We start from the raw sequence: 26,769 nt of genomic DNA, 5'->3' as shown, positions 1-26,769 counted from the left end.
TTACCACAGTCAATAAAACAAATATATATATGCATATATATGCATTAATTTTGTAACAAATGCCTACTTGCCTCACTGAGTTAGTAAAAGCTTTAATAGACTCACCAAGAGCAAACTAACCTCGAGACGCAGGAAAGTGAAGAAGAAAAGCCATGGGGTTTCTCTTGCACTGCTTAGCACGTACCTAGGATTTCTCTTGCAGTAATTATGTAAATAAATCCTAATCGCAATTTTAAGTATTTTTATTTGGGAGCCAGTTTCTTCAGCAGCACATTAGAAACCGTAAACAAGGTTTTCTTTTTCATTAAGCATATCTGTAATTTCCCAGCACTTGCCAATTAATGTATTTCATTCTGATATATTGCTCACTCTGACACATTGCTCTGCACTAAGACCGGAATTTCACCTACCCACAGGGAGACGCGTGGGCGATGCCAGCTTTGGTACCGCTCTAGGTCCCGAGACACTTCCAGCCCTTTGCACCGTCTTCCTTAGCTGCCAGTCCCACCACAAAATACTCAGGCAGCAATCAATCCGTGTTTTCTCTCAATAATCACACGCCCAATGTAAAAGCAATTACACTGATTTTTCAAAACCCTATCAAATAGAAGAGATTTAAATCTAACACCTGCAAACGGCCCAGGCGGAGCTGTGGGGTGAGCTTGCACTGCAAATGCAGCGTGCGGTGAGCCCGTGGGGTGGGGACTGATGCCAGCACCCACCTGCCCCGGCCCCTGGGCGAAGGGAGCTCAGCCCCTCGCACTCCCTGAGCTCACCCACAGTTGGAGTAGCTGCAAGCCATGGATTTAGGTGCACTAAAACATTTCTGAAATCACCATCTGTGCCTTTGCTTCTACAACCATTTAAAAAAAAAAATGACAATGCATCTCCCCTGAGGGCTGAAGGGTTTAAAATCAGCTCCCACCTGGGAACCGGTAATGCGTTTTAGTACTGGGGGGGACCCAGGATATCCTAGAGTAAGAAATCCTGGATTAAATTCTACCGCCTAGGTATATTATTTTTTTAAAAAATTGCAATATTATTCAACAGAAACTCTGCAGAGCTTCTGGAACTCAGCAGATCTCAGCCTGCCGCCAGTTTTAACAAGAGATGCTCAAAGCCAGACCAGCAGCAGCTCCAGCGCCAGATGTCTAAACAAGGATGCACAGCTGCACTTCAGGAGCGCTCAGCATCCTGCAGACGGGAGCCTGCTGTCAAAACTGAGCCTGTGCAGGGGCAGAAAATGGCAAAAAGGGTCATTGCCAGGTGTGGGTTGTGGGAGAGTTCATAAAGCACAGCACCACATTTTGCAAAGCACCCTATGTTGAAACACATATAAAGCTTAATAGAAATACACAGGTGCCTGACGCCTCTCTGGGAACAAGAGGTCTGTCCTAGCACAGCCACATCGGTCCTGGCTCATTTTGAATTTAGCCAAAATGTCCATGTTAGAAACACAGTAACCTTAAGCTTGCCTACGGCTGCTCTTTCCAGTGCCAGCTGAGACCCTGGGTAAACTCAAACCATAAGTGAACCGGTGCTGACAGAATCCATCCCACACCATGGTGATGCCCTTCCCGGGCGCTCGGTCAGCAGCAGATGCTGGTGCTGGAGTGCAGGGTGCCGACAGCTTTCTATCTCTACAATGTGTTAAATTTGCAGCAATGTGCACTCACCTCCTCTGGATAGGAACGGGGAAGATGCCCCGGCTCTTGCCCCATTTTACAGAGCTGTGCACCAAGCCTCCGAGCAGGCAGCTAAACAGCGAGCGTTGCTCTCCAGCTCCAAGCAGTCGAGACAGACACATTTTCCACTGAGCAACTTGCAAACCGAAAGCAGTTTTCAAAGGCATAGTGGGATTTTGGTGCAATGAAATCTCCTTGAATAATATCATGAAAACATTGACATTTAACCAAAAAGCCCTCAAAGAACCCATAAACATGTGTATGGAAATGTTACCATGGTACCTTGCCAAGGTTTCAGTCTCTGTGCCAAGCTCACCAGCAGGTTACATCCCCCGTAACGCCCGGCAGCAGCACTGCCAGCCTCGCTCTTTCCTTTCAGCACAACCACATTTGTGAAATCTAGAAGATGTTCGTAAGCAATTTGCCATCAGGAAAAAAAGGCAGTTACACGACACTCACATGTCTACGCTCGCTCCTGTTTGCATTCTTCACCGGCTCTTGTGATATGGTTTTTAAAAAGGCTTTCAAACCCAATTGAAAGTCCACACGACTATTAAACAGGAAGGTTTAGCTTAAGTATCAGTCAACGAGATGGAATCAGGATCAATTTGTATTGATCCTGGATGTCCCTTGGTAGTTACCAATTTGGAAAAGATTTCTTGCTAACCTCTCTCCTATGTGCAGCACAAATGATGCCCAGGAGTTGATCCTGGCTTTACAGCCTCAGGCACATAACACACGACATCATTTGCTGCCTGGGTGTTACGCCTGGCCAGTATTGTGTATTTGCCTTCTCTATTCAGCTGTCATTTGGTGGATCCTGGCTGCTGCCCAGCAGGTTGTATGCAACCTGGGCTAACAGGTCCCCATCCTGGATGCTGACCAGCCCCGCAGCTACTGCCCCATGGGCGTCAAACAGAGCAGGCAGAAATTATGCTGGTGGGGAAACATGGGAAGATGGTAAAATGGAGATCTCCATCTCTCCCACAAATCTGGCTGAGGTTGAGCAGAGGGTTCAAGCTGATAGTGTGGGAAAACACCTGTACCTGGGTGGCCAAGCACACATGTGCAGTACAACAGCGTAAGCTTCCTTTTCCTAGGAAACGGGGCTAAAAAAAATACAGGAATACATAGAAAATCCATGAAGCAACCAGATGGTAGGGAAACTGGAACAGTAGCTGAAAAGTCCCCCAGCTTGCTCTAAAACCCGTTAAAAATTAATCAAATGAAGTAACCATGTTAAAGATGCTTTTCCCTGGGCAGAGCAACGTTATAACATCTAAGGCAAATCAGAGCAGTGACTTCCAAAAAAATTATCTCATTTTCCCCAGAGCTGAATGCTTGCCATTACCTTCTCAGGTAGGCTGTGTAGTATCTAGCTGGATCCAAAGGGAACGGCAGAGCAAATAGACCCCTGAGTATCACCTGGGAAATTCCTGAGCTATTTGCTCCTCCATGCTCTAGGCACGACGCATCAGTCAGAGGACACAACCAACTTTCCAAAGACTCTTCATTGCTATTGCATTTTCCTTTCATCACTGCCCATGTGCTAGTCCCTTCCCTCTCTCCCAAGGAAGCAGTAACAGCCGAGGGTCACGGTTCGCCCGTGCTCTCTGGCATGGGACTGACTGAGCTGGACTGAATCCCCACGTCTGTGTTTGTAGCCAATACAGGGAAGACAAGTCAAGCATTTTGTTGCAGACACGTGGCTTTGGCAAAATCCTTCTGCTAGGAAGAGCACTAAGTCACTTCGTCCCTTATCACCTGCATTCACTGTTGCTGACAATAGCTTTAAAGATTTATTTTTTTTTAATTTATTTTGTTCAAAAACTTGGAACCTCAAATGCAGTATGAGCCCAAGCTACCAAAGGAAAAGTCTGAAGGGCCCAAAGAGTCTCATTTTGGCATTGGGAGGAGCTCTGAGGATGCATAGAAGGGGAGCACATCGAGAGCTCTGTAGTGAGGTGTGAGGATTTAAGCTGCTGCAATGAAATGCAGAAGTCTTGTTTAATCAGTCTCAACTCAGGTGCGTAAAGAGACAGAGGAATGAAAGCGTGCTCAGGCAGATGGCTTTTTCTGTAGCTACAAAATCAATGTAAGTGGGTCTTGGAAGAGCGCCTTGGGATTGAGAAAAAAAAGGTCTGGTGCATAGGGAGCTTTAAAAGAAAGCCCTAAAATAGATCCTCTAAGGGAGGAAAATCTTTGAGGAAGTTTGTATTTTCTGACTATTGATACCAATAAAGCCAAATCCCCCAAAACACATGGAAAGGCACATTTGGGCTATATATAAACAGATCTATTGCAGGAAGAGAAAGACAAGAGCCTCCCTGCTCCCAGTCGGCCGCTGCAGCCTGCACAGAGCAGTAAACACACCGGACCAGTTTTGGAAGCCAAATTTCCTCAGACTGTAATGCAAAGCCATTGGGCTGTGAGTACAAGAGAGCCCTAAAGCTTCCTCAGTAAGGGTTTTTCCTTTACTTCCGGAAAACCGGAGTGCTCCCACTTTCTGGGAGCAGGGCTGCTTATCAGAAGCTAGATCCAGCATTTACGTACATGATATTTTCAGCAAATTAATCCATCCAGATTAATTTCATACCTTTTACGCGGATGTATGGACTGTGAACACAAGACCTTAATCCACAGCGCACACACACGGGGACCACTTTCAGCCCTGACCCTCCATACCCACGTGTCCTCATCCTTATCACCCCATACGTGGCATTCGTGCTGTATGTGACTGTTCATTGGCATAAGCCTAAGAAAATATTCCCCTGTTTCAGACAATGACCAAGAAAATGGAGATCTCCTTGCTGGTAGATACTGGGTTGGGATACTAGCAATAAAGTTCCCCGTGGTGATCAATGGGTAAAAGGGCTTTACAAACCTTAGACCATTATTTTCAGCATTCAAGGATGTAACTGGGAAGAAAGTTCTCTGAAATGAAGAAAACAAGGTCTGAGTGACAAGCCTAATGGATGTAGTGCCACAGAGGCACTTCACGAGCGACAGACTTCCAGGTTCGAGGACTGCAAAGCGATAGCAGCTTCAGATGGGTTTGTGCTGTTTTTTTCCCCACCTTCTCCAGAAAATTTGAAATTAAAAAGAAGAGGAAGGTCGCTATAAAAGACATCACATCGCTAAACAACTGAAGCTTCACGGCTGCCTTTGAATTCCGCATGGCAAAAAGGAAGAGCTGCGGATGCCAGGTCAAGTATAAAATATACACATTTCTTTCTGAAAGCTGAACATGTGAGAACACAGCGGGACAGTTTTAAACCACAGTTGTTGTTTGTTATTTTTTAACTATGGCCTAGGCTGATCCTCAGCTTAAACTGCCAGGAGGAGAGGACTGCAATGACTTGATAGCTCTGTATCTCCAGGGCAAGCACATCACACGCCAAGACCCCTTTCCACTCCCAAACAGGCTTAAACCTGCATAATAAAATAACCATCAAAACCGACTCACCAGCATTTCATCCATTCACACAAGCCCCTCTTAGCCCCCAAACTCATCGTCACCTTTCGCAGGCAGCAATCCCGAGCTTTTTTTGTTTCCCTCTCCCACTTTCTGCCACTGAGCCACTTTCTGCTACTTCTGCTGCCCCCAGCCTCTGGCTGCAGGGGTAGAGTTTAGCCAGGGTTAGTCAAAAATATCCACCTTCATATAAACCACAGTTCTCTTTGAAAGCTTCTGAGCTGATATTAAAAAGCAAAAGAAAAGCCAAAAACACAACAAAGATCTTCGAACCTTCCTCTGTTCCGCCCTCTAAAGATTCACCTGGAAAGTGGAAAGAATCAGTTTGGGAACAGAGCTTTTCTCCCTGGGGAGGCTGCAGCGTGCACGCACCAACCTCCCGTTCCTTCCTATGGGTTCAGCTCCTCTACAAGGCGACAGGACCCACCGTGTGGGGCTGCCAAGAGAAGAGCATTTGAGGACAAGGGAAGAGATTATGAGAGAAAAACACGCAGGCTACTTAAAAGCTCTAAAATCTAAAGGCGAAGAGCTTGCGTGGTGGGAAGCTGAAGGCTATAAACATGCAAACTGGAAATGAAGCAAGAGGTTTTAATGGCAAAAGTGATTAAGCATTGGAACAAACTACCAGAATGAGTGGCACGGTGCTGTCTCCCAGACAAGACCAGACGCCTTGCTGGAAGACACGCTTTGGCCAAGCGCAAGCTGCTGAGCTCAGTATGGGAGTTAACGGGGTGAAATCTAATGGCTTGTGTTATATTGTTTTCCAGATTAGATGCTCTGACACTCCTGGGCCTTAAAAACCAGGAGTCTGTGAAGACCCCCCCGAGGGGCTGAGCAGCCTGGGTGCTGAGATGAGAACACGTGCAGCTGATAGACCTGCCAGCTCCCTCGGCACTGTCCCAGGCACCTTCCACCTCACCTTCACTTCATTTTTCTCTACCAAAACTGTCCACTTAATACTGCCAAGGGGAGCGATGACCACCCTGTGCCTATGCCCAGGGACTCCCTGCCAGTCCGCAGCGGGAGCTCCTCCTGCCCCCCCCGGCAATCGGCTGCGGGGGCACGGACAAAGTCAATAGCGAGCACATTTAGCTGAGCACACATCACAGGTCAGTGGCGCAGGAGAGGCTTTGTACCATCACCCGCGTCTGCTCACACCATTACGCCAACCCCCTCAACAGTCTTTGCTGTTAAAATACAAAAATATCAGATTCCTCTTTTTCTGGAATACTTAGCTCATTTTTTTTCCGAGTGGGAGAAGACAAGAAGATAATACCGAACTAACTGACGCCATAGGATAACGAGGTCCTGGTTGGCGGTAAGAAAAAAAGAATCGCAGAGCTTTCAGCTGAGATGAAGAGAACGTTAAAACAGCGAGGAAATGTCACTTGTGCATCTTTAGCTCCCCGTAACGCATTTCTAACATGTTTCCCTGCTCCGTTTAACCGTTTTCTCCTGCACTCACAACTGTTGAGTGTTTGTTTATCGAGAGTGTCTTGAGGACAGTTTTCTGAGCATGCTTCTGTTCATTTACTCATGTCCAGTTGCCTTCACTTCACAGGCATAAATCAGACACTAAGACATTACGAGCAGCGATTCCTGGCACCCCCAGCACACTGAGCAAGCATCCTATTTAAGAAAACAATATACAATGGATTATTCATAACAGACTGAGTGCGTCACAGATGAGTAATTATAAACATGAAATATATCAATAATGACAATTTTTAAAGGAGATATAACGAAGTAACACACTACAAATAGCCTGTGGTTGATTATGTATTATTAATAAAATGCCAAAATATTTAGGTTTTTTAACAGGACAATTAATTGCTCCCAATAAATATGACTTATGCCAGGCCTCTTCTTTAAAGGAGGCTTTTGGACAGCTGGTGAGGGTTATTTTTTAAAAGCAATAGCTGACAGTTCCTACAGAAAGTTCCCTAGGAGCTATGAGGACTGGAGCCATCAACATATATAAGTGAGCCAGAAGGTAATTAAAGAGGCGAGGGTAACCATAACACTGGAATAATTTTCATATAAATTGAGGTGGAGCATAGCGTAAGATTCAAACCAAGCTATGCTCCAGGCATTTACCCACTGCAAACATTCAGGGCTTTTAGTTTCCTTGGGAAAGCGTCTTCACACACATACTATGGCCCAGCTTTAAAAGAGGATCCAGATTTAAAAAGAGGATGCCGGTTTGCTTGCTGGAAGAAGGTCAACTGACCCAAATGAAGACCTGCCCCAACAAGAAGTTTCCAGAACCAGCAGGATGGTTATTATTAACCCCTATTAAGCCAGAAACAGGCTATGGTGAGAAAGGGTTCAGAGACTGTTGTGCTCATGGCACCAATTCATACAGAAAACTGGAAGTAGCAGCTGCCTTTGGACGCACAGGACTTGTGTCACTGCTGGCAAAGGTGGCCAATGCATCCATCAAATGGTGCATTGTCCACTCAGCACCACTGCTTGCTTAATACCAGCCACTAGGTTATTTAGCTGCTTATGGGAAGAGTATACAGGTAGATCCCAAACCTGCAATGACCTCTGGACGTGCACAGCAGTTGGCAGGAACGGACCTCCTCCAAGGGGTAAACCCTGGAGCTCCAATGCTGCAAAGCGCTGAAGCACTCCCTGGACTCAGCAGGATCTGAGCACGTGCCGGAGCGCTTCGTCATCCAAGACCTTAATTCACAAGAAACCAGATCCTATCAAAGAGAGCGGAGCTGCCTTGAGAAAGTCTGCGCTTCTTTCTTTGCGAGCTACCGGTCTTTGGAAGATTATAGTAAAGCCGTTCCAAGAAACCGAAATGATCATTTCCTGCTGGAACGCAGTATTTAGCTCTTGGGGTGGCACAAATTACAGCATCCTTATTTTTATTTCAGTATTTATTTGAAGGAAATGTACAACAGAAATGTGATGCTGGCTGTATTTTAAACCCACGAGCACTCTGTAAACAAGCTAGACCCAGAGAGATTTGCATGTTTCTTCTTGAAACATAAGGAGAACCAGCGAGACCAAATAATTGAAAACAGTTATGGAGACTTCATTTTCTTGTTTTTCCTGGGATTTGCTCTTGGGCTGACTGCTCCCAACCTTAATACCTGGAGGGATGATCAACTATTTGGAATCTCATTTGCATGACAGCTCTCCATGGGGAAATCACTGCCCTGGTGGAGGTCAACAATATGCAGAAAAAAACAGCGTAGAGAGGGCATTTTTCTTAAACTGCAGTTTTTAAAAGGGGTCAGAGCAGAGTATCTAAGATCAAGGATGAATACATAAATATATCTCAAAGAACACATTACTGTGACATCCTTGGTAGACTCTAGGTATGTCCTCAAACCCTGTGAGAAGCTTGCCAATTAGAAGCACAAACAGGTCTGGGCCTTCAAACACATGCCCATGCGGCACGCTTCCCTCAGAGGGCCACAGCAATCACAGGAGGCAACGGCAAAACTCCAGTTACCTTCACTGGGACAGGTTGCAAGCATCAGCAGTGCTCATCCAAGCCAACGGGCTATTTACTTAGCTGTTTGCCTAAGGCTTTGCAGGATTGGGTAACCCTTCAAAATGATCGTTGTATCTATGCAAACAGCTATGGTCCTGCAAATACAGGAGGATGAAGAAAACCTCATTAAAGTGGATCAGTCCCGGCGCAGGCACAAGGTCGCTGCAACTCATTAACTTCAGTGAGGCTCTGCCCTACTGACCTCTTTGCAGAATTTGCAGAATCAGGCCCCCGGCAGGGAGCGAGTACAAACGCAAAGAGAATTTAGGTTAGGAAGGAATTGAGCCAAACTGCAATTTGTGCAGGGTATCAGCGGCGGCCGTTCCCTCGACTGAACAAGCTTCCAGCTCCTCGGGCTTGCTCACGTTACTGTTTAACGTGCCGGCATCAAGGATAAAAAGATCCCAAGGAAACTATTTGCACGCAGATGCTCGCTCTGCGCACATGAGCCCACCACGCTGTCACCTGTGTCATCCCACGCAAGCATCCTCCAGGACACTAAGTGGCCACAGGCAAACCCAGAATCTGCTTATGCCTTATTTAAAAGGCGAAGCAGCCAGATTTTGACCTTTGCTGCGTTTATAAATATCCAAAACCCTTCTGCAGCTACCACGGGGAAGAACTTCAATAAACACACGTGACGATGACGGAAATACAGGAGGGTAAGGAAAAGGGATGGCTCAGAGACCCCCAAACCAGCACCTCCACCAAGCTCTCCCCGGTGCTGCTGAGCATCGGTTCACTGCTGGGGGTTCAGAGACAAACACGGCGGCCGCCGTGTCTCTGCACCCCACTTTGCAACGCCTGCACCCTGGAGGTACCCACCGAAGCTGCTGGGATGCCAACACAGCGGGGTATGGCTACAGGCAACAAACGGCATGGATCCAAAACCTCCATCCGGGTTAAATGGCTCGATAATGTAAGAAAAAGGGAGGTATATGCTGCCTGAAAGCTTCAGCTATGAACGGACCTAATGACAGCATGCAGTGCAGATGTTTAAGGTTTTCTTTTATCATGCTGTAAAAATGTATATACTATTACGCCCAGTAAGCCTCCACAAGCAGATCTTAAGTTCACGGAATGAGAGGGCAGTTTTAGAACCACCCACTGAATTCCTATACATTTTCCACGTCCTGCCCATGGACTTCAGGTTCAACAGACTAAATCCGCACTGTGGCTTTAATTACCACTGCTTAGTGTCTTTATTCTGGGAAACATTTTCACATTTTGGTGCTTTTATCAAAGTAGACTGCATTTAATTAAAGGCAGACCTATAAAACAGTTTGTTTCTATTGCCCTCTTTTCATGATAGCCCAAGTGCTATTGCATAATACCCAGTATTTAGTTTCTTGCTTACACTTTAAACACTAACCACATTCACAGGTTAAAAATACAATTATATCCTACCCGGTCTTGCAAAGCTTCTCCGTATGTATCAGTTCCCCCAGCTAACAGCTGAGCTAACTAATATATCTTTAGCTGTGGACTGTATAAAACTGAATAAAACTGACTTGGCAATGTTTACAGGGCTCATAAAAAATCATTTCAGTTTACCTTAGCAAGCCACCTGGCTAAAACAAATGCTCTCAGACCCATTCGACATTCGCAGCATATTCTGAAAAGGCTCTGCCTGTTTCATTTTACATCGCCTGCCTTATTTCATGCTGAATCAATAAAGTTATATGTGCACAAATCGACTGAAATGATGTTTGCTGGTATTTGTAATACAAGTAGTTTCTCAGTGGGTATTTTGTCCAGTTTACGATAACTCCGGAAGATAAAACATGCATAGTACTATCATCTCGCTACTGGTCAAGCAACGGTTTTGCTTAGAAATTAAGTCATTTAAAGAAAAATGAAACGAGAGAATTTGCATTGCATTGTAACTTAGAGGGGAAGGTTTTCTGGAGGCTGTGTGAGATGCATGGGACCAGCCATTTAAACGTACCAAGGCTGGGCTGGGATTCAGTCTGTTGAAGGAAAACCTGGACAAGTGGCCGCAAAAATGTTGTTTCTATATCCACCTATATTTATATAGACCCATATATCATGATACGGTAGGAATAAGCTGCATCAGCATAATCCTCCAGCACGTTATGATTGGACAAAAACTGCATGATAATGAAGTCAGAGAGAGTGTGAGTACAGAGAAAGGAGGTATGACCCTGTCTCCCCACGCAGCTGAGACAGGAAAGGAAGGAGATTTTGTTTAAATTAGCATTTGTGCAAAATATTTCTCTTGTTTTGTTTTCTTTTTGCAAGACAAGTTTTGCCCTGGGATTCAAAAGCAGGGAGATGCTTGCAAAGTGGTTTTGGTCACTGATGAAATCCATCAGTTTGCAGGATCGGGCCCCGGCCTGATCCTGCCCCACCGAAAAGTTAAGGGAAGGTGTTGTGAGAACCAGATGAGGTCTACACACTACCAAAGAGGACAGGACCAGAAGCCAGCTCCCGCAGGACAGAGCCCTCCCCACGGGAGACCCCTGCGGTCCTTACGCTACCTGGAAGTTTCACCCGGTGCAGGGTTTGGCCCGGGTCCACCACCCTCCCCATCCCTCGCCGCCGGTCGCGATTCTGCCCGGAGATACGCAAACTGCCTCGCCGGAGCCAGGGCAGAGCATTTCTCTACAGGTGCAGTGCAGAGAGGATTTATCTACAGGTACAGTGCATACTCTGAGGCAACAGTTCAGCATCCACAAGGACTCCGAAAACTGGAAAGATAAAGCTTCCCCTACCAAACCCTTCCCAGAAATAAACAGTCGCATTGCCACACATGCATGCCAGTGGGGAAAGGACGCATGCAAAGACCCCCTCCCTGCCCATCAAGAAGCCAGCTGGAAATTTCCTTGTTAAAAAAATGGCACAGGGAGCTCTTACCTGGTAAAATTTGTATTCCCAGCTACCAGCACACCTACAGCACCAGGCTCTCATGGGGCATCGTGCGAGGGTGCAACGGCAGACTGTTGCAGGTCATGGAAGTTTACAGCCAGAAGCAAAAAAAACCCAACCCCAAAACAAAACAAAACAAAACAAATCCCCCAAAAGCCACAACATGACCCAAATGATATCCCTGCAACGGTTGTCTCGTTACAAACAAGATGAGATGAAGGAGGGGTTTTTACTTGCTCTGAGGCATCATATGGAGCTTAATCACAGGCAGTTACGTATATGGTTCTTTTGGCCTTCAATCAAGTGTGTCATTTCGGTGGCAGCTGCCTACGTGATGTAAGCAACCTGGGTGATCCAGTCCTTTGCCAATCACAGCCTTGTGCAGCTATTTTACAGCTGAACAATGGGGAAATTCGATTTCCCAGGCAATGAGGAGATCCTCTTGTAGTCCAGCAAGCGCATTGAGTGCGACAGGATCACGCACCTCTCCTCCGGCGGAGTTACAGGCAACCACAGCCCGGCCAGACCTCAGCGAGCCGTTCCCACAGCCGATCTCGTCCCGCTATCGTTTCCTGGCGGAGCCCGTCTGCATCCCAACGACTTCCAACACACTCCAAAGCCACCAAGAGCCGAGACAAGCCTCCAAGGCGCCCGGTGAATTAGCGCGACACAGCGCGGCGTGTACTAAGGGGGATGAAGCTGCTACGTGGAAAACAGTAAAACTTGGTGGGTGGAAAAGGTCTGAGCTGCTGAGGTGAGTAACGGGAGAAACAGCTCACGCTCAGGACACCAGCAAAGCACGGCAGCTCAGCCTTCCTTAGTGCATTCCTTTTGCTGTTCAAGTGGGTAAATCAGGAGGCAATCACTGCAAATCATGTATTAAATCTGGTGATTGAAATTATATCTGAAATACAACGAGGCCGGGCTGAATACATTAAAGCTATTAGTAGGCATCTGGGCGACAGGCAGGACTCTCTCTGGGAGTCCTTTGGTTGCCGACAGCGGCATCAGTGGGTGTTTGGGGCCAAATTCCTCCGTCGCGTACATTTGTTGATTTTGACAGATTCATTAAGACCCGTCTATTCAAACGGATGGCGGATGCTCCCTCTGCTCTGGGATCTTCATTCTTATCTAACTCCACGAGAGCAGGACACCGCATAGATACCGAGCGCGTATTACATCATCCGTGGTATGAACGAGGAGAGGGCCCAGAAATTAAGAAAAAAGGCTCTCTGGGCAGCAAAAGTGATGTTACGCCGCTCCATGGCAACTTGTGTGCCCTTCTCCACAAACACGCGTGTGTGTGCGCCCACAACCGCACACAGCCAAAGGCGGGGGGGGGGGGCCGAGGGAGGAGGGGGGGAACCCACCCGTGAACACACCACACATGCGAAGGGACGGGATACCGAGTGCTCCCGCGAGTCAGCGTGGGGACGGCCGGAGGGGAGGGATGAGCATCCACACCAGCAGATCCACCCCCCCGCCCCATCCCCGGACCCCGCTGCGCCCCGTGGGGGACCGCTCCGCCGCCGCCCCGTCTAAGCAAGCCCGTAGGGCTGGGCGAGCCCCTGCTCCGGCCAACAGGTCGGTTCCCCGTGGAGCACCGGCTGCCCCCCACCCGAGGGGGGCGGGGGGGGGCAGCCGGTGCTCCCCATCCTTCTTCGGGGTCTCACCCCCTTCTCGACTCACCTCTCCACCAGCCGGCTCCTCCGCCACAGGTTTGCTCGGCTCCTCTTCCCCCCCCCCCCCCCCCACCCCCCCCCCCCCCCCCGCTCCCCCCTCCTCCGGATCGCTCCTGGCCGAGTTATTCAAAGGAGGATGGAGGGAGGAGGCAGAGAGAGAGAGAGAGATCCGGGCGGTGAGGATGGCGGAGTACAAATAAATAAATAAATACAATTAAAAATGAACTAAACCCCGAGAACGCTGAATAATAACGCCGAGTGCGGGGCGGCGCGGCAGCGCGCTGCGGCTCAGCGCCCCATGGCCCCGCGCAGCCCTGAGCGCAGCCCCGAGCGCAGCCCCCCGCGCTCCCCCCGGCAGCCCCCGGCCAGGGCGGCGGCGCAGCGCCCGCCCGGGGAACACCCTCCGCCGCGGCCCACCTTGCGGCAGGCCCCCCCCCCGCTAACCCCTTCGTCGCCGGCACCTCGGTGCCAGCCACCCCCCCTCACCCCCAAACCCCCGAGGGATGCTGCGCGCAGGGGAGAGGGGCCGCTCCATCCTCCGTCAGCTCCCACCGCCCCTCTTTCCTCCCTCCCGGGGGGGGGGGGGCTGGGAAAGAGCACAACCCCAAATAGTCCACCACCGGAAAGGAATCGCTAATGTGGGGCTGAGCCCCTTAGAAAGTTCGCTCCCCCAACGCTCTCCAGGTCTCTTTTTAGCACGGAAGGGGGGTAAGCTGCCGGCTCTGTTTTTAGAAACAGCAATGGAGGAGAAGAACCCACGTCTGCACAAAGGTGTGCATCTCCCCGAACCTGCTGTCCCGGCCCAGCCAGCCTGCCTGACCCTCTGTTTGACGCTGAGGAGGACAGAGGAGTGGAGCTGGTGGCTACAAATCACTGATGCCAGCAGCTCCAGGGGGTCCTGACTTCTCCAGCGTGAATGAGCAAGCGCTTGAAGGAGCGCGCTTCACCGAATCACAGAAACACTACGGTTGGAAAAGACCTGTAAGATCATCAAGTCCAACCATCAACCCAACCCCACCATGCCCATTAAACCATGTCCCGCAGTGCCACGTCCACACGTTCCTTGAACCCCTCCAGGGATGGTGACTCCACCACTTCCCTGGGCAGCCTCTGCCAGTGCTTCACCACTCTCTCAGGAAAGACATTTTTCCTAATATCCAGCCTTCTCACGGCTTGCTGAGCGTCTCCTTAGGCTGCTCAGCTGAGCTAAAACTACCACCACAGATCAGCCAGGAGATCCCTTTCCTTACTGCAGTCATCTTCAGTGGGTTACCGGAGCTCGGTGGAGCTCGCTCATCTTCCCAGTTACCCTTCTGAATGCACCAGAGGTACACACTCGTTGGGTCACTGCCCCGTACTGGCAAACGCACTGAAAAAGCCCCACCTGGGGAAAGCTGGGCCAGGGTGCGTCCGGTGGGGTGAAATATAGCTGAAGACAACTTAGGCTAAATACATGGAGAGGTGTTCTGACGGTGAAAGCAGTTGTCTGCAGAAGAGGCTCTAATGGGAACCCAACACTCAACCAAACTGCCTCGGTTGGATCCGGAAAACAGCCTGGAGAGCCACCCGGCATCTACGGCAACACTCCCACAATCGTGTAAGCACTGAACAAAGCCTTCAGAGTAAGTGTCGATTTCATGGCTCAAAGGTGTTTCGTTCACATCCTGCCCTGTGTCGTACTTTCCTGATGCAAAATCCCTCCCGCCTCCCTCCTTTCAGCCTCCTGGGTCACGCCATTCCCCGTGCTGGGACTTTACCATCAGAAGGAAGACGATCATCAGCTCAGGAACCACGGGCAGAGGGATTTTTGCTTTCTCTGCTCCCTATGCAAACTAGAAATCCCACCTCCATTGATACTAAACAATTTTTGCTTCACCGGCTCAGCTGTCCTGCCCAAGGGTGGGATTTCCGCATCCCGCTGCCCCTCGCCCGGTGCCTGCTCACCAGGTCCTGGGCCTGGATGGAGACGCAGGAATTTAGCCACGGTCCAAGTCCCTTATAAACCATCAGGGCTGTGCAGGCCTGGCTACACCCTGCAATTTTAGCGGTTTTATTAAGTTCTTGGCATTCCTATGTCAGGTGAGAAAATAATTCCTGCTCCAGCAACGTGGCCCTCAGCACCATCAGTGCAAGGCGAATGATGGGACCCAACACTGTTTCACCAGGGTGGGACTCAGATCTATCTCTTCACGTCCTTTTACTTTTAATTTCTTTTTTTTCTTGATCCGTAAGGAAACTTTCACCCGCGACTCCCTCAGCTTCATCTGGGCTGCTTACATGAGTAAAGTGGGGGCAAAGCCCCTCATTTACAGAGCATTATTCCCTGCCTTTAGCTAATTTCCTTTCCTTCAGCTCTGGAAGACATTAGTCAAAAAAGTTCCAACCTTCACGGCTGAAAACAGTAGCTGGAAAATCCATCAGGCTTATATATTTATTATTAAAAATTGTTAAAGGACCGAGTTCTCATTAATCCCTAAACATATCCAGAATATCTCCAAACATGTGGCCCTTTTCTCCTTTTCTTTGTTAAAATACAGAGGTGAACATGTCAAACCCTCTGTTTTTAAGAAGACGTCCTCTGTAGCGAGGCAGCTCGGGGGGCCGGCAGCTCCCCGCGGCCGGGGGCGGCGATGGGAGGGCATGCTCTCCGGGAAGAGACGGCTACCTCGGAAAGCAGCACCGTGACATTCGCATTATGCTCCTGAAAATGATATGGCGAGAGACAATATAATACTAATGTGACAAAATAACGCGCTGAAAAATTGTGCAAGGCAGGGGAGGCCGTTGTCAGAGACCTGCCGGCTGCCTGTTGGGGACCGGTGATGGTTGTCACTGTCAGCGCTGAGCTGTCGCTCTAATGACAAGCGGATTATCACTTGATGTAATTTGCTATCAAGCTGTTGTACACCAGTCAGACTGATTACATTTGGGTACCACCCAGCTCGTAGGGAGATGCTCAGCAATCCCACGGCCGCATAGGCAGGGCGAAGTCTCTGTTTTGTTTCAGGCGCTTTTTTTGAGGCCAAGGAAAGCGGTGGCCGAAGCGTGGGGTGAGCACACGATAAACATGGCAGCAATAAATGCGGCGTCCAAGAGGAGGCAGGGCAAGCCAGTGTATGACTTTAGAAGAGGCTGGTAGCCTAAAAATATCCCGTATAACAGCTAGATGTAAGACCTGTAGGGTCAAACTTTGAGGTCCCTCAGATAAGAAAGTCCTCTATCGAAATTAAATAGTTTTGCTCAGCTAGGGATGACCCGCTGAAATTAAAACTCAGAAAGATCTGTAAGGCCCATTGAAGTGAGAAGGCCTGTAATTATTCCCCGCAGCACTGAGGAGGGGGAGTTTGTCCAGTCCAGTTTTAAATGTCCTGAGAAATCCCCATTCCACTGCTCCCTGGGGAGGGTTCAGTAACATTTCACAGTCTAATGGGACTCACAAGTGGGATAAGTTTTTTCAACTTTCAGCCTACATTTTTGTGTTGCTTAATTTCATCCCATTATTTCTGATGAAACACGTTGTGGAAGGCGTACAATTGCTCCCTAGCCTGGATTTTCATGTTTTAATGATGGTTAATTATTCCAGGAGAAACTTTTATTTTCACTTTTTATTCCTCTCGCTTTTGCACTGGATGCTTTATTCTGAAGTTTAATTAGCGCATTTCGGAACTAAGTATCTAGATTAAATCATTGCTGAGCGAGCTCCGCTGCAGGATTTACGATCGTTGCGCACAGCCTTTATTGTACCTGCCAACTCAGGCAACTGATGTATTGATCGATGGGTTATTTGGGCTGGGAGTGAGCCAGCCAAGTACAACGATGGGCTCGGGGAAGGGCTCTCACACAGCCTGGCCCGGTGCTGCTGCCCTTTCTCCCCCCGCCGCAGCGAGGAAGAGGATGGATGAAGGTGCCGATGATGATGGGTAGAAAGGGGCAGCCTCCAGCTCCTTCAAACCCCAGTGAGGGTACTGCACACCCCAACAGCAGGTCTGGGATGCGGCAGCACTGGCAGATTCGCATCTCCAGCCCTACCATCTGCTCGGATCCAAGGTCTCATTTCAGCCTATTAGAGAGATTGGGGCTGGCTGCAAACATCAGATGTAGGCATAGGTTTGGCACGAGTCCATCCCTTCTCCTGCTGCCTCAAATGCCAAGATTTTGATTCAAGCTCATCTGCAAATGCTAAAAAAGCTTCAGTTTTGCAACAGAGTCCACCCTAGTGAAGCTCATCACGAAATGAGACCTTTGGGGAAGGGGAAAAAAAAATCCCCACACAAAGAGAAATTTTAATTGCATTATCTCAACAAACTAAAGCTATAGACAAATGCGATTACACCCACAAAAATCTGCTTGCTCCCAACCAAGAGTCCAAACACTTGTGGCTTAGCCGAGACCAGATGAACATGCTGTCGAGACGAACGCACACTTACACTCTTCCCCACAAGAAAGCTTGACATCCAGCAAGCTCATGCAAGGGGGGGGGGGGGGGGGTTATCTCCAAAAAAATAAAAAAAACAACAGAAATGCCCATGCGTGAGAGAAATGCACCTCCTGCTCATGCCGCTGAGCAGACTGGTTTTACTCTTATTATTTATACAGAGCAGCTCTGGCACACTCCGTAATAAAAATGGATAAGGCTTCAGCCCTTTGCTAGCCCACAAAAATAAGATGACTGTCCAAGCAGGCACCACGGGGCAAACAGCCCCAAACCAAACCCAGAAATCTCACAATGAATTTCAGCAGGGAGGGTTTGGGGTTGGTTTTTTTTTTTGTTTTGTTTTGCTCTTAGAAAGATAGCCCTGTAATTTAGTGACTCATACGTTCTACATCCTTTGTTGCTTTTCATTTTCAACATCTTTAAGCTGTTTGTGGAGAACGTGCTTATTTTTAGACTTCCCATCAGTGAGAGACATTTTAGCTGGTTCGGAGGGGAAAAGCTCCATTGAGACTTTTGTGTCTGGGGTGTTATAGGCAAAGTTCCTGACGGGGAGATATTTTCTTCCTTTTTCTTACTTTTACATCTCACTCGGGATCTGGGCAGTGATTTTCAGGCACGCCAACAAGGGCTGTGCCCTGTGCCGCAAGTGGGGTCTCTCAAGGTCCAACCTGACGGAGGGAGGAGGAGGATGGCTGCAAGCAAAAGCAGACAGATGTTGGGGCATGGAGAAGAAGCGGGGGCCCCAGGATGGCTATTTTCCTCCTTCTTCATCAGATCTGCAAATCTCAAGCCAAGCTCCAGAAAGCCTCTCCGCCATGGAGTCGGCTTTCAGCAGGTAGGGCCAAGGGGAGAGCATCCCACAGCCAAGTGCCAACCCACATTTCTCCATGTTGGGGCAAAAAATATGAGGGGTATTTTAGGTACCTTGGTGAATTCACTTAATTTTATTTACCAAACAAAACCATTGTGGTTTTAAACAAAATATTTAATTTTTTCCAGAAAATTACTTTGCAAAAAGAGAAGATGCTTTTTAAGCCAGTTAATAGATTTGGGGTTGGGTTTGGTTTACAAAGTCTAACACCTCCTTTCAGTTCGCAGCTCAGAATTTTTGGGGGGAACTTTAAAAATAAAATTAAAGGAAATTTAACAATGAAAATTGGCTCCGTAGTCCTCAAAGCCAGGCATTTCATTAAAACAAACAAAAAAAGCCCTATCCTGCCTGCTTCTTTTTTTTTTTTAATTTTAATTAAGTCAATCAACAACGGAAAGGCCTCCAAATGAAAACCACACAGGCACCAAATGTCTCCGAGCCTCCAGATGTGCATTCCTCCACCTTCCGCTGGCGAGCTTGCAGCAGGCACCGCGGTGCGCTGGCTGCCCCAGATTACTCAGGGCACACGCCTTGCTCCAAAATGAGAGCAAGAGACACAGGGATGGGACACGTCCTGCTCCTCTGCACGCAAAGGAGGAGAGGTGGACCCGGGCCATACCCGAAAATGCACACAGGAGCATATAGACCTGATGCTGAGCTCTCGGGGCATGTCCTATGGACTTTTTGCTTTGCACTGTCAAGATATTTGTTTTTTACCAGCACGTGCCACCCTGAAGCAGGCAGCAGGACAGGAGGAGCCACCGTCCCCAGGGTGTCCTTTGGTGCCAGCTTGCTCCGCAGTGGCACATGCTGGGCTCGGCCGCGGCATGGCCCCATGCCAGCTGCCAAGTGCAGAACCAGCTCCCACTCCCAGAAACAATAACGGCTCTTTGGCCAGCTCGAAGGAGCATTTTCCAGGACACATTTGTAATTTTGCTGAAAGCCGCAGTCCTAATGGACAGTTGGAAATACTCCACGGCTCTCTGGCTGTCACTTCACCCAGGTGTCACAGGCAGGTCTAAGATACTCAGTTCTGTTCTGCAGTCTCCCACCATCATAAGACTCAAGAGTAGGTTCAGAGGTTCATGGCTCATGTTTTATGTCCTATCCACAGCTCTTCCTTTCAGGGATGCATGACCCAAACCAGCACAAGCACAAGCCGCCCAGTGCAGAGCTCTCTGCTCTGCCCATTACCAGGCCACAGCTACACGTTCGTACAAAGCCAAGACCCCTCCGGAGGAGCAGCTGCCACCACCTCCCCATCACACATTTCCATGCAAGGTGTTGCACCCTCCCTCACGCTACCAGCCTTTGCCATTTCCCAGCACCCCTTAAACTCAAGTAAGTTTTTTTGCTGCATCTAAAACCCTACACAAGCAACAGGGAAACCAGCAGTGAGGCTCTTGGGCAAACCCCAGCATGATGTGCCATCACAAGCACCAGCTGGACAATCTAATGAAGCAGATGGGGAGCAAACCCAGGGCGGACACCTGCCTGTCGTGCTCAGCTGAGGTCCTTGCAAAACCAGCGCTACGACACTTTGCTTAAACATTGATGAGTCAAACTCGGTCAGTGGCTCAGGAGCAGCACCTCTGAGAGGAGCTGGCTCGGGGAACGGGCTGTCACACGGCGAGAGCAAGGCACAAGGATAAATGTGCGCAGGCTGGAGGGTGGACAGTGTCAATAGGATTAGTTTGTTCTATTATTTATCATGCCATATGCCCCGGCACTCAATCCACAAATCTGAGCCATCAGCTGTGAACACCTGTCAAGGAGTTGAGTAATTTTCCAGTTTCTGGGTAGAATAACTGGAGACAATAAGGCTGATTTAATCAGTCAGTACTTAGCTCCAGAAACACAGTGGCTTAGAAGAAAAATCTCGCTACATTTTTTTAAATGAAAACCTTTCTGCATTAGAGTTAACCCAGAAAAAACTCCTTAGTAGCCGTATCGCAGTACAGTAGCAAGGCTGGTATTAGCCAAAACCATGGTGGAAAGGAGATAAACAATACACTGTGTCCTGTGTGTCCACAGGAGACAAGTTCCCCATTTAGAAAGCCCAATAAAAATGTAATTCTTTTATAACAACTGCATCCACTGTATATTGTTTCTCTGAGAAAAAAAATGTAAGCTACTTTGAAGTCCTCCAATGCCATCAAGAACGTATTTTTTCCCCAAAGTATCTCAAAAGTCACAAAAAATATGAAAAAAATTAATGACTGCTAACAGCTGAAACAGATGGTCTGCTGCGAATCCCCACAGCCTCATGCAACTGTGAGTCAAGCCATTTTTCAAAATGGTGAAGAAAAAAATATAATTAAAAAAATCAATTTCCAAGACTACCAGGCTTCCAAATATCCATTTGGACTTCCCAGCCACGAGCCAACAAAAAAGGAGGGGTTGGCTGGTTTAGACCTACAGTGGGCTCAAACCCGGAGTGCCCCTCTCCCTCACACCATGTGCACGTAGATGGTCTGGATACGTTTGCGTTCAGCACAGTCCCACAAGATGTTTCCCTGGGATGAGGATGTTAACTAAGGATCCTTTACACTAAGATTCCCCACGCACGCACCCGCTGCCGGTCCCCAGCACTGTCCCCGCTGCCCACCCTGGGGAGCTGGCAGTATCCCTCCCACCCCATCCTCCCAGTGCACCAGTTGCCCTCGGCAAGCAACCCCTCCCCATGCCAGCTTGCCCCTTGCGAGGAACAGTTTGAGATGAGAAAGGCACTTGCCAGGAGGGAAACTCTGGTTGCCCGCTTCTCTGCTGCAGGTCCTCCTTCTCCCCAGGAGACTCGTCCCCTCGGCCACCTTCATGCTTGGGCTGCCCCTCTCCATGCTCTTCGATCAGCCCCATCAGGCAGATGAGACGGCAGGTTCTGGGAGATGCGCGAGCTCATCATGGGGACATCAAAGCCGGCAGTGTGACTCTGTAAGAAGCAGACAGAAACTTAACAGCATGAACAGTACCAGTTTATCATTTATTTAAACTTAATCTTTCAATAATTCATGCCAGCCTTTCACTGTGTAGCAGGACAACAATGGCAGGAGTGCAGCGACGCAGGCAGTGAATAACCACATCTGGAACAGATGTTCAGTTCTAAATAAAAGCTGGTTTTGCAGAGAATGTTAAATGCCATGGGAATAGTGTGCTCTGGGACACAGCCCTGCTCATTCCAGGGGGCAACAGTGATTTGCTCATGTATTTTGCAACGCAGAGTTGGCACAGATCAAAAGAAACATCCAGGACTGGCTTCAGCTGCAGCCCAGTAGTCGCAAGAGAGCAGACCTGCAGCGTCTGCAGGCATCTCCTCAGAAGCACTGGGCAGATGCCTGCACAGCCCCTCTGAGTGTGAACACACAATGCCATGAGTTGTCCTGACAGCGAGCCGTGCTCCGTGTCCTCTCCCATCAGCGCCAGCCTGAAGCACATTAGCATGGGATCCCTGCACACAGCGAAGAGTGTGCCACCTCCCTCCCATGGAGATATTGCTGCTGTTCCTAGGGGTGAGCTGGGTACAGCCCGGCGCTCCTGTGTTACAGGAATGAGGGCGCAAGCACCCTTGCATAAGAGGAGGAGCCAGGGCCACCCACATGCTTGCCCAAGAGCCATGCAGTTATCTCTGCAGGGCACCCACCTGCGCTGGGTACACCAGCCTCTGAGACCCCAGGCAGGGTATCTCTTTCAGCGACCATCTCTTCCCCAGTTGTGACGCACAAGACCTCTAAGTCTGACCAACACCTTCTGCATCATGTCACTAAGCTCCTGTCCATCCCCACATGCCACCTGCTGCAGCATTGCCATTCAAAAAGACGTCTGCAAAGCTCGTTCCCCACCACCGTGGGCATACATCTCCACACTCCCCTTCTCTTCTGCATCCAAGACAAGCCAGTGACTCCACTGCCAGGACCCTTCATGGCTTGTACCTGGTTGACCCACCATCTCCACTTCCCACTGGGACATCAACCCATGCCTTCGGCCACCCCTCAATATCAGCCACTAGCAGACTCTCGTTACACTTATAAACAAGCACTTTATTCCTTCCCCTGGGCTGGCCCTTGTGCCCAGGCAAGTGCCCCCAGATGATCCACATAGACACCTTGTTATCCTTCCTGAAACCACCTCCACAACAGCCATGAGCCTGCTGGTGCCCTGAGACATACCCTCCCTGTGCCAGCCACCGTTACCGCTCTTTTCTCCCCTGCCCATCTGTCACGAGCCGCCCAGCCTCGCTCTCCTTCTACATGGTTTTTAAGTGCTTTGAAGCAAGAACTTATTTGCCATTTTGTCTGCAATTGCACTGCACCTAGCACACTTGAGACCTGACCCAGGACCAGACCTCCAAGGTGTATCATCATTATTACTACTACTACCACTGTTATCACCACCTCTCTGAGGCTCCGCTTGAGCTCTCAACACAGTCCTTACATTTTTTGTACTACCTCACTTATCTGCATTTTGCAACACCTCCTCTGATAGCTGGACTCCATCCTTTGTCTGGATAATGCAAATTTACAGATGGTTTTCACTGCAAATTTTCTTGCCTTATTCTTGCTCTTATTCTTAAATGTGAACCTTGCATTTTACCCTGCTAGCCAACCACTTAATGCCCATAAGAAATTGTCTTTTTTTTTCCCCCCCAGGTAATGGCTGATCTTCCAGATTGGTTGGATAATGAAATAAGTAATGACATTAGAAGCATCATTAATCAGTAGTGAGCAGTGAATAACATGGAGTGCAACACTGTCAACTGTTTCTGAAGGACAAGATAAGGGGAACTGTGGGAAAACGGTGAAGCTGCTCAAAATCTAGTCCTCTGGTTTCCACATCTTTTTTACTTCCTTAAAACAGCTGACAATCAATTCTGGCAGGATTCATGGTGTGGGGGACCTGGGCTTGTGCCAGGTAGTTGGCTGTCCAGATTAGACCCTGGTACTCAGGAGATTCCCGTTACATTCACAGTCCTGCTGAATTTCAAACATAGCAGGAACTCATTTTCCACAATTTCGTCCACTCCCTGATACAAGACAAAAAAAAAGAGGACGGAATCCAGGAGGGCCACTCTCTACAATGGCATTAATGGTGGCAGTAGGAGAACACAGCTCACACCTCCAGCAGGACTTTCCCCCACCATGAGCCTGTTCTGACTTGAGCTACGTTTCCCTGGAAGCATCCCCAGGAGGAAAGGGCACGTTGTGTTGGAACAAGTGCTTGCAGTTGTCATGCCAGCAGGTGTGTAACAGGAGATGCTAAAGCAGAGTTCGGAAATAAATGTCTGAGCAAAGTCACCCCTTGGAGAGAGCAGCCAGCGGGGTCACAGTCAAGAGCGCAGGTATCTCTGTTAGCACAGAGGCTGATTTATTAGTCTCTCTGTGTAGCTACACCCACAGAAGATGTGGTACCCTTGGGGCCCAGTGTCTTCAATCCACGTTTATAAATGTCTCTCCAAGGGACTGCTCAGCTGTGTTACACAGCTGATGACAGCTTCCCTCCATCTTTATGCAAGATACCACCAAGAGGCATAAGACAGGGGTCCTAGGAAGGGAGCCATCCTGGTTAAATGCCATCCTGAGCTGCTGAGGATCTTTCCCCACATGGAGCTGCAAGTGCTCACTCTGGGACAGAGGAGGATCAGGAAGAGGAGAACCTTAAAAAAAGTGGCTGTCAAAAAGAAGACAGAAGTGAAACCCTTATTAACCCCTTGCCTGCAGCACGTCCTCTGTATTTGCCTTCAGCCCATGTCCCACTACCCCAATGAGGCTACAAACTCATCTCTGCCTTAGTGGCAGCTGTGTCACTGAAATGGTTAAGTGGGGAAGCGTTTGCAACCCAGCCTCCTTGGCTGGCCAAGCACCGCAGCGCTCCTGGCCCTAAGTTTACTTCCCTCTTTTGCTTCTCGCTCTCTCATGCCAAGCGTAAGGATCTGGCCCGATCCGCAGCCTGCTTTGCCAGCACGAGCACAGTGACTCATTCAACAGCTCTTCATCACAACACATTCTTTCAATGGGACTTCATTTTGGATGGCACTTGTCTTCAAAATCTGATGCCGGAGAAAGGTAAGAAATGCATAAATGCGGGTGCAAAGCAAGGAGGGGGGAAACAGGGAGGTTGGGTCAAAACTCGTGGAGTGATACTAATTTTCTTTTTAGCTCCACCAGCAGATAACCAATTTCACTAATAAGAGGAGAAACCCAGCTCAAAGGAAAAAGAAAGGTCCTCACATCACTTCTTCCATCAGGCTGACACCTCTTCATCTTGGGGAATTCAACATCTGTTACATAATTCAGAGAACATGTGGTTATTTTCCAGGCTTATTAATAGCTCAAAACTTAAGACTTAAAATGAAAATCAGCAGCTGCTCCAGACTTCACCCCGAAGAGAAGTAGGTGAAAGCAGGTACAATGGCTGGCTGGGGGTCAGGGCTTTCAGTCACTCCAACACTCCTCATTACACACCATAAGGGAGACAGCTTGGACCACATCTCTGATGCGGAGACATCTGGATTTCCAGATTTTCCTCAATACTTTTTTCCTTTCACATCTCATTTTTCCTTCCAGTAAAGGCACATTTCACAGGTGGAGGCAGAGGAGGGGATCACAGATATGAGAGTGGGCTGGAAGGGTGCAGCCAGGAGGGGAGGGAGATAGTGCATCATCATCCCTTTCATATACAAAGCACTTCCATTCACAGGGCGCTCAAACATCCAGGATGACTAGCATGGCTTACAGGCACTTTGATGTAAGGATTTGTTTCTTAATGCATATGTTGCCCTCTAAGCTGGGGCACAGGCTGAAGAAATGCGCTTGGCACCTGGAATAGTGAGAAGGTTGTCTGTAGCTTGGGCTGCTCTTGTTCCTGGTGGGGATGGAAGCACACCACCATGGGCATACCTCTCCACTCAGTAATAAATGCTTTAAATGCTCTCTGACAATATTTTCAGGTAGGATTCAGGCTGGGCAATAGCCTTGGTAATGGTGAGGCTGCGGCTGAGGCAAACGTGTGTACATGGCTGTTCCCAAAATGCAAAACCTGCAGCTCATGTCATATCAGGCAATGGTAAAGGCAAAGCCTCCCAGCCCTTGCCATCTGCAGCCCATCTAAGCATCATTGACAGTATAGGGTCATGCAAATGATCTTGTCATTCTCTCGATCTACTCAGGCAGAGCCTGAAGCTCAGCTTGATCCAATCCCAAATTCATGTGTGGCTTTAAGCCAATGAAGAAAAAGCAAGCCTGACAAAAGATGGTGACTAATGCAAAACACTTCATTTTCTGGCACTTAATAAGGGCCAAGAACATTTGACAAGAAAGGCTGAGTTCAGACACCACAGGTCACTGTAGAGACAAGGTGGCTGCAATGCTCTGTTCGGCTCTGAGCCCCACTGGTTTCAGACACTCGCATGAGAGGCAGGTGACCCATGCCTGAGAGCTCAGTTGGCCAGATTCAGAACAGCAAAGTGCATGGCCTAAACATCAGGCTGTCAGAAATGCTGGTCTGGCTCCAGTTATAAGAAATGCTTAAAAACTCACTAGGACAGTGAGCAGAGCTCATACATCTTGTCCTACCAGGAAAAAAACCAGACAGGGGATTGTTATTTCTTCATGTCCAGAGAATACCCGATTATTTATACAGTGCGAAGCAGCAGCAGGAGAACTTAAGGGAAACCCACCCAAACGCATGATACAAGCTTGGAGGCAACTCCTCTAGGAGACAAAAGTCCTTGGCTCAAGACCTTCCTTCAAACTGAGTAGAGAGATGCCTTCAGCCAACACATCCCACCTTCTGACTCACTGCTGGATCAAAGACTGACATGCTTCCCTGACCCTAGAGACTGCAAATCACAATCTTTCTTGTGGTTCTTGACCACATACCTCTACTATGCCCCAGGAGAGCTGGGGGAAGGGGATCACAGACAGGACACACAGCGCAGCCTGAAGCTGGGTTGGGTTTGTGGCCAATCGAGGCATCTCCATCAGACCTTGCTGGCTTGTTTGCTGCCAGCCCAGAGATGTGGGTTACTCAGCTCTCCACTCCACCCCCTGGAGAACTTCCCATGCAAACTAAAATGATCTGCTGCAAAAAAATGATTAAGTAAACCATTCCTCCAATTCTGAATTTACCAAATTAAAAACTGCTTCAGTTTATCCAAAACTATGCTTTCAGACCAAAACCAGAAGGTACCATTTTGGCAGAGGAAAAGAGTTGTCAGCTTCATCAT

The 26,769-nt window shown here is 48.7% G+C and overlaps 1 protein-coding gene across 1 annotated transcript in view; it reads right to left on the bottom strand.

Annotated features, from left to right (window-relative positions):
- Positions 1-21,407, bottom strand: part of CALN1 (calneuron 1) — a 133,155-nt gene extending 111,748 nt beyond the window's left edge. Inside the window, exon 1 of the mRNA XM_059829425.1 lies at positions 21,282-21,407. Within this exon, the coding sequence (XP_059685408.1) occupies positions 21,282-21,407 (126 nt within the window). The remainder of the gene's footprint in view (positions 1-21,281) is intronic.
- Positions 21,408-26,769: the final 5,362 nt, after the last annotated feature.

The sequence above is a fragment of the Gavia stellata genome, chromosome 25 (genome assembly GCF_030936135.1).
Source record: "Gavia stellata isolate bGavSte3 chromosome 25, bGavSte3.hap2, whole genome shotgun sequence".
Lineage (NCBI taxonomy): Eukaryota > Metazoa > Chordata > Aves > Gaviiformes > Gaviidae > Gavia > Gavia stellata.
Note: the sequence above shows the minus strand (reverse complement) of the source record. Positions and strands in the feature narration are given on the sequence as shown.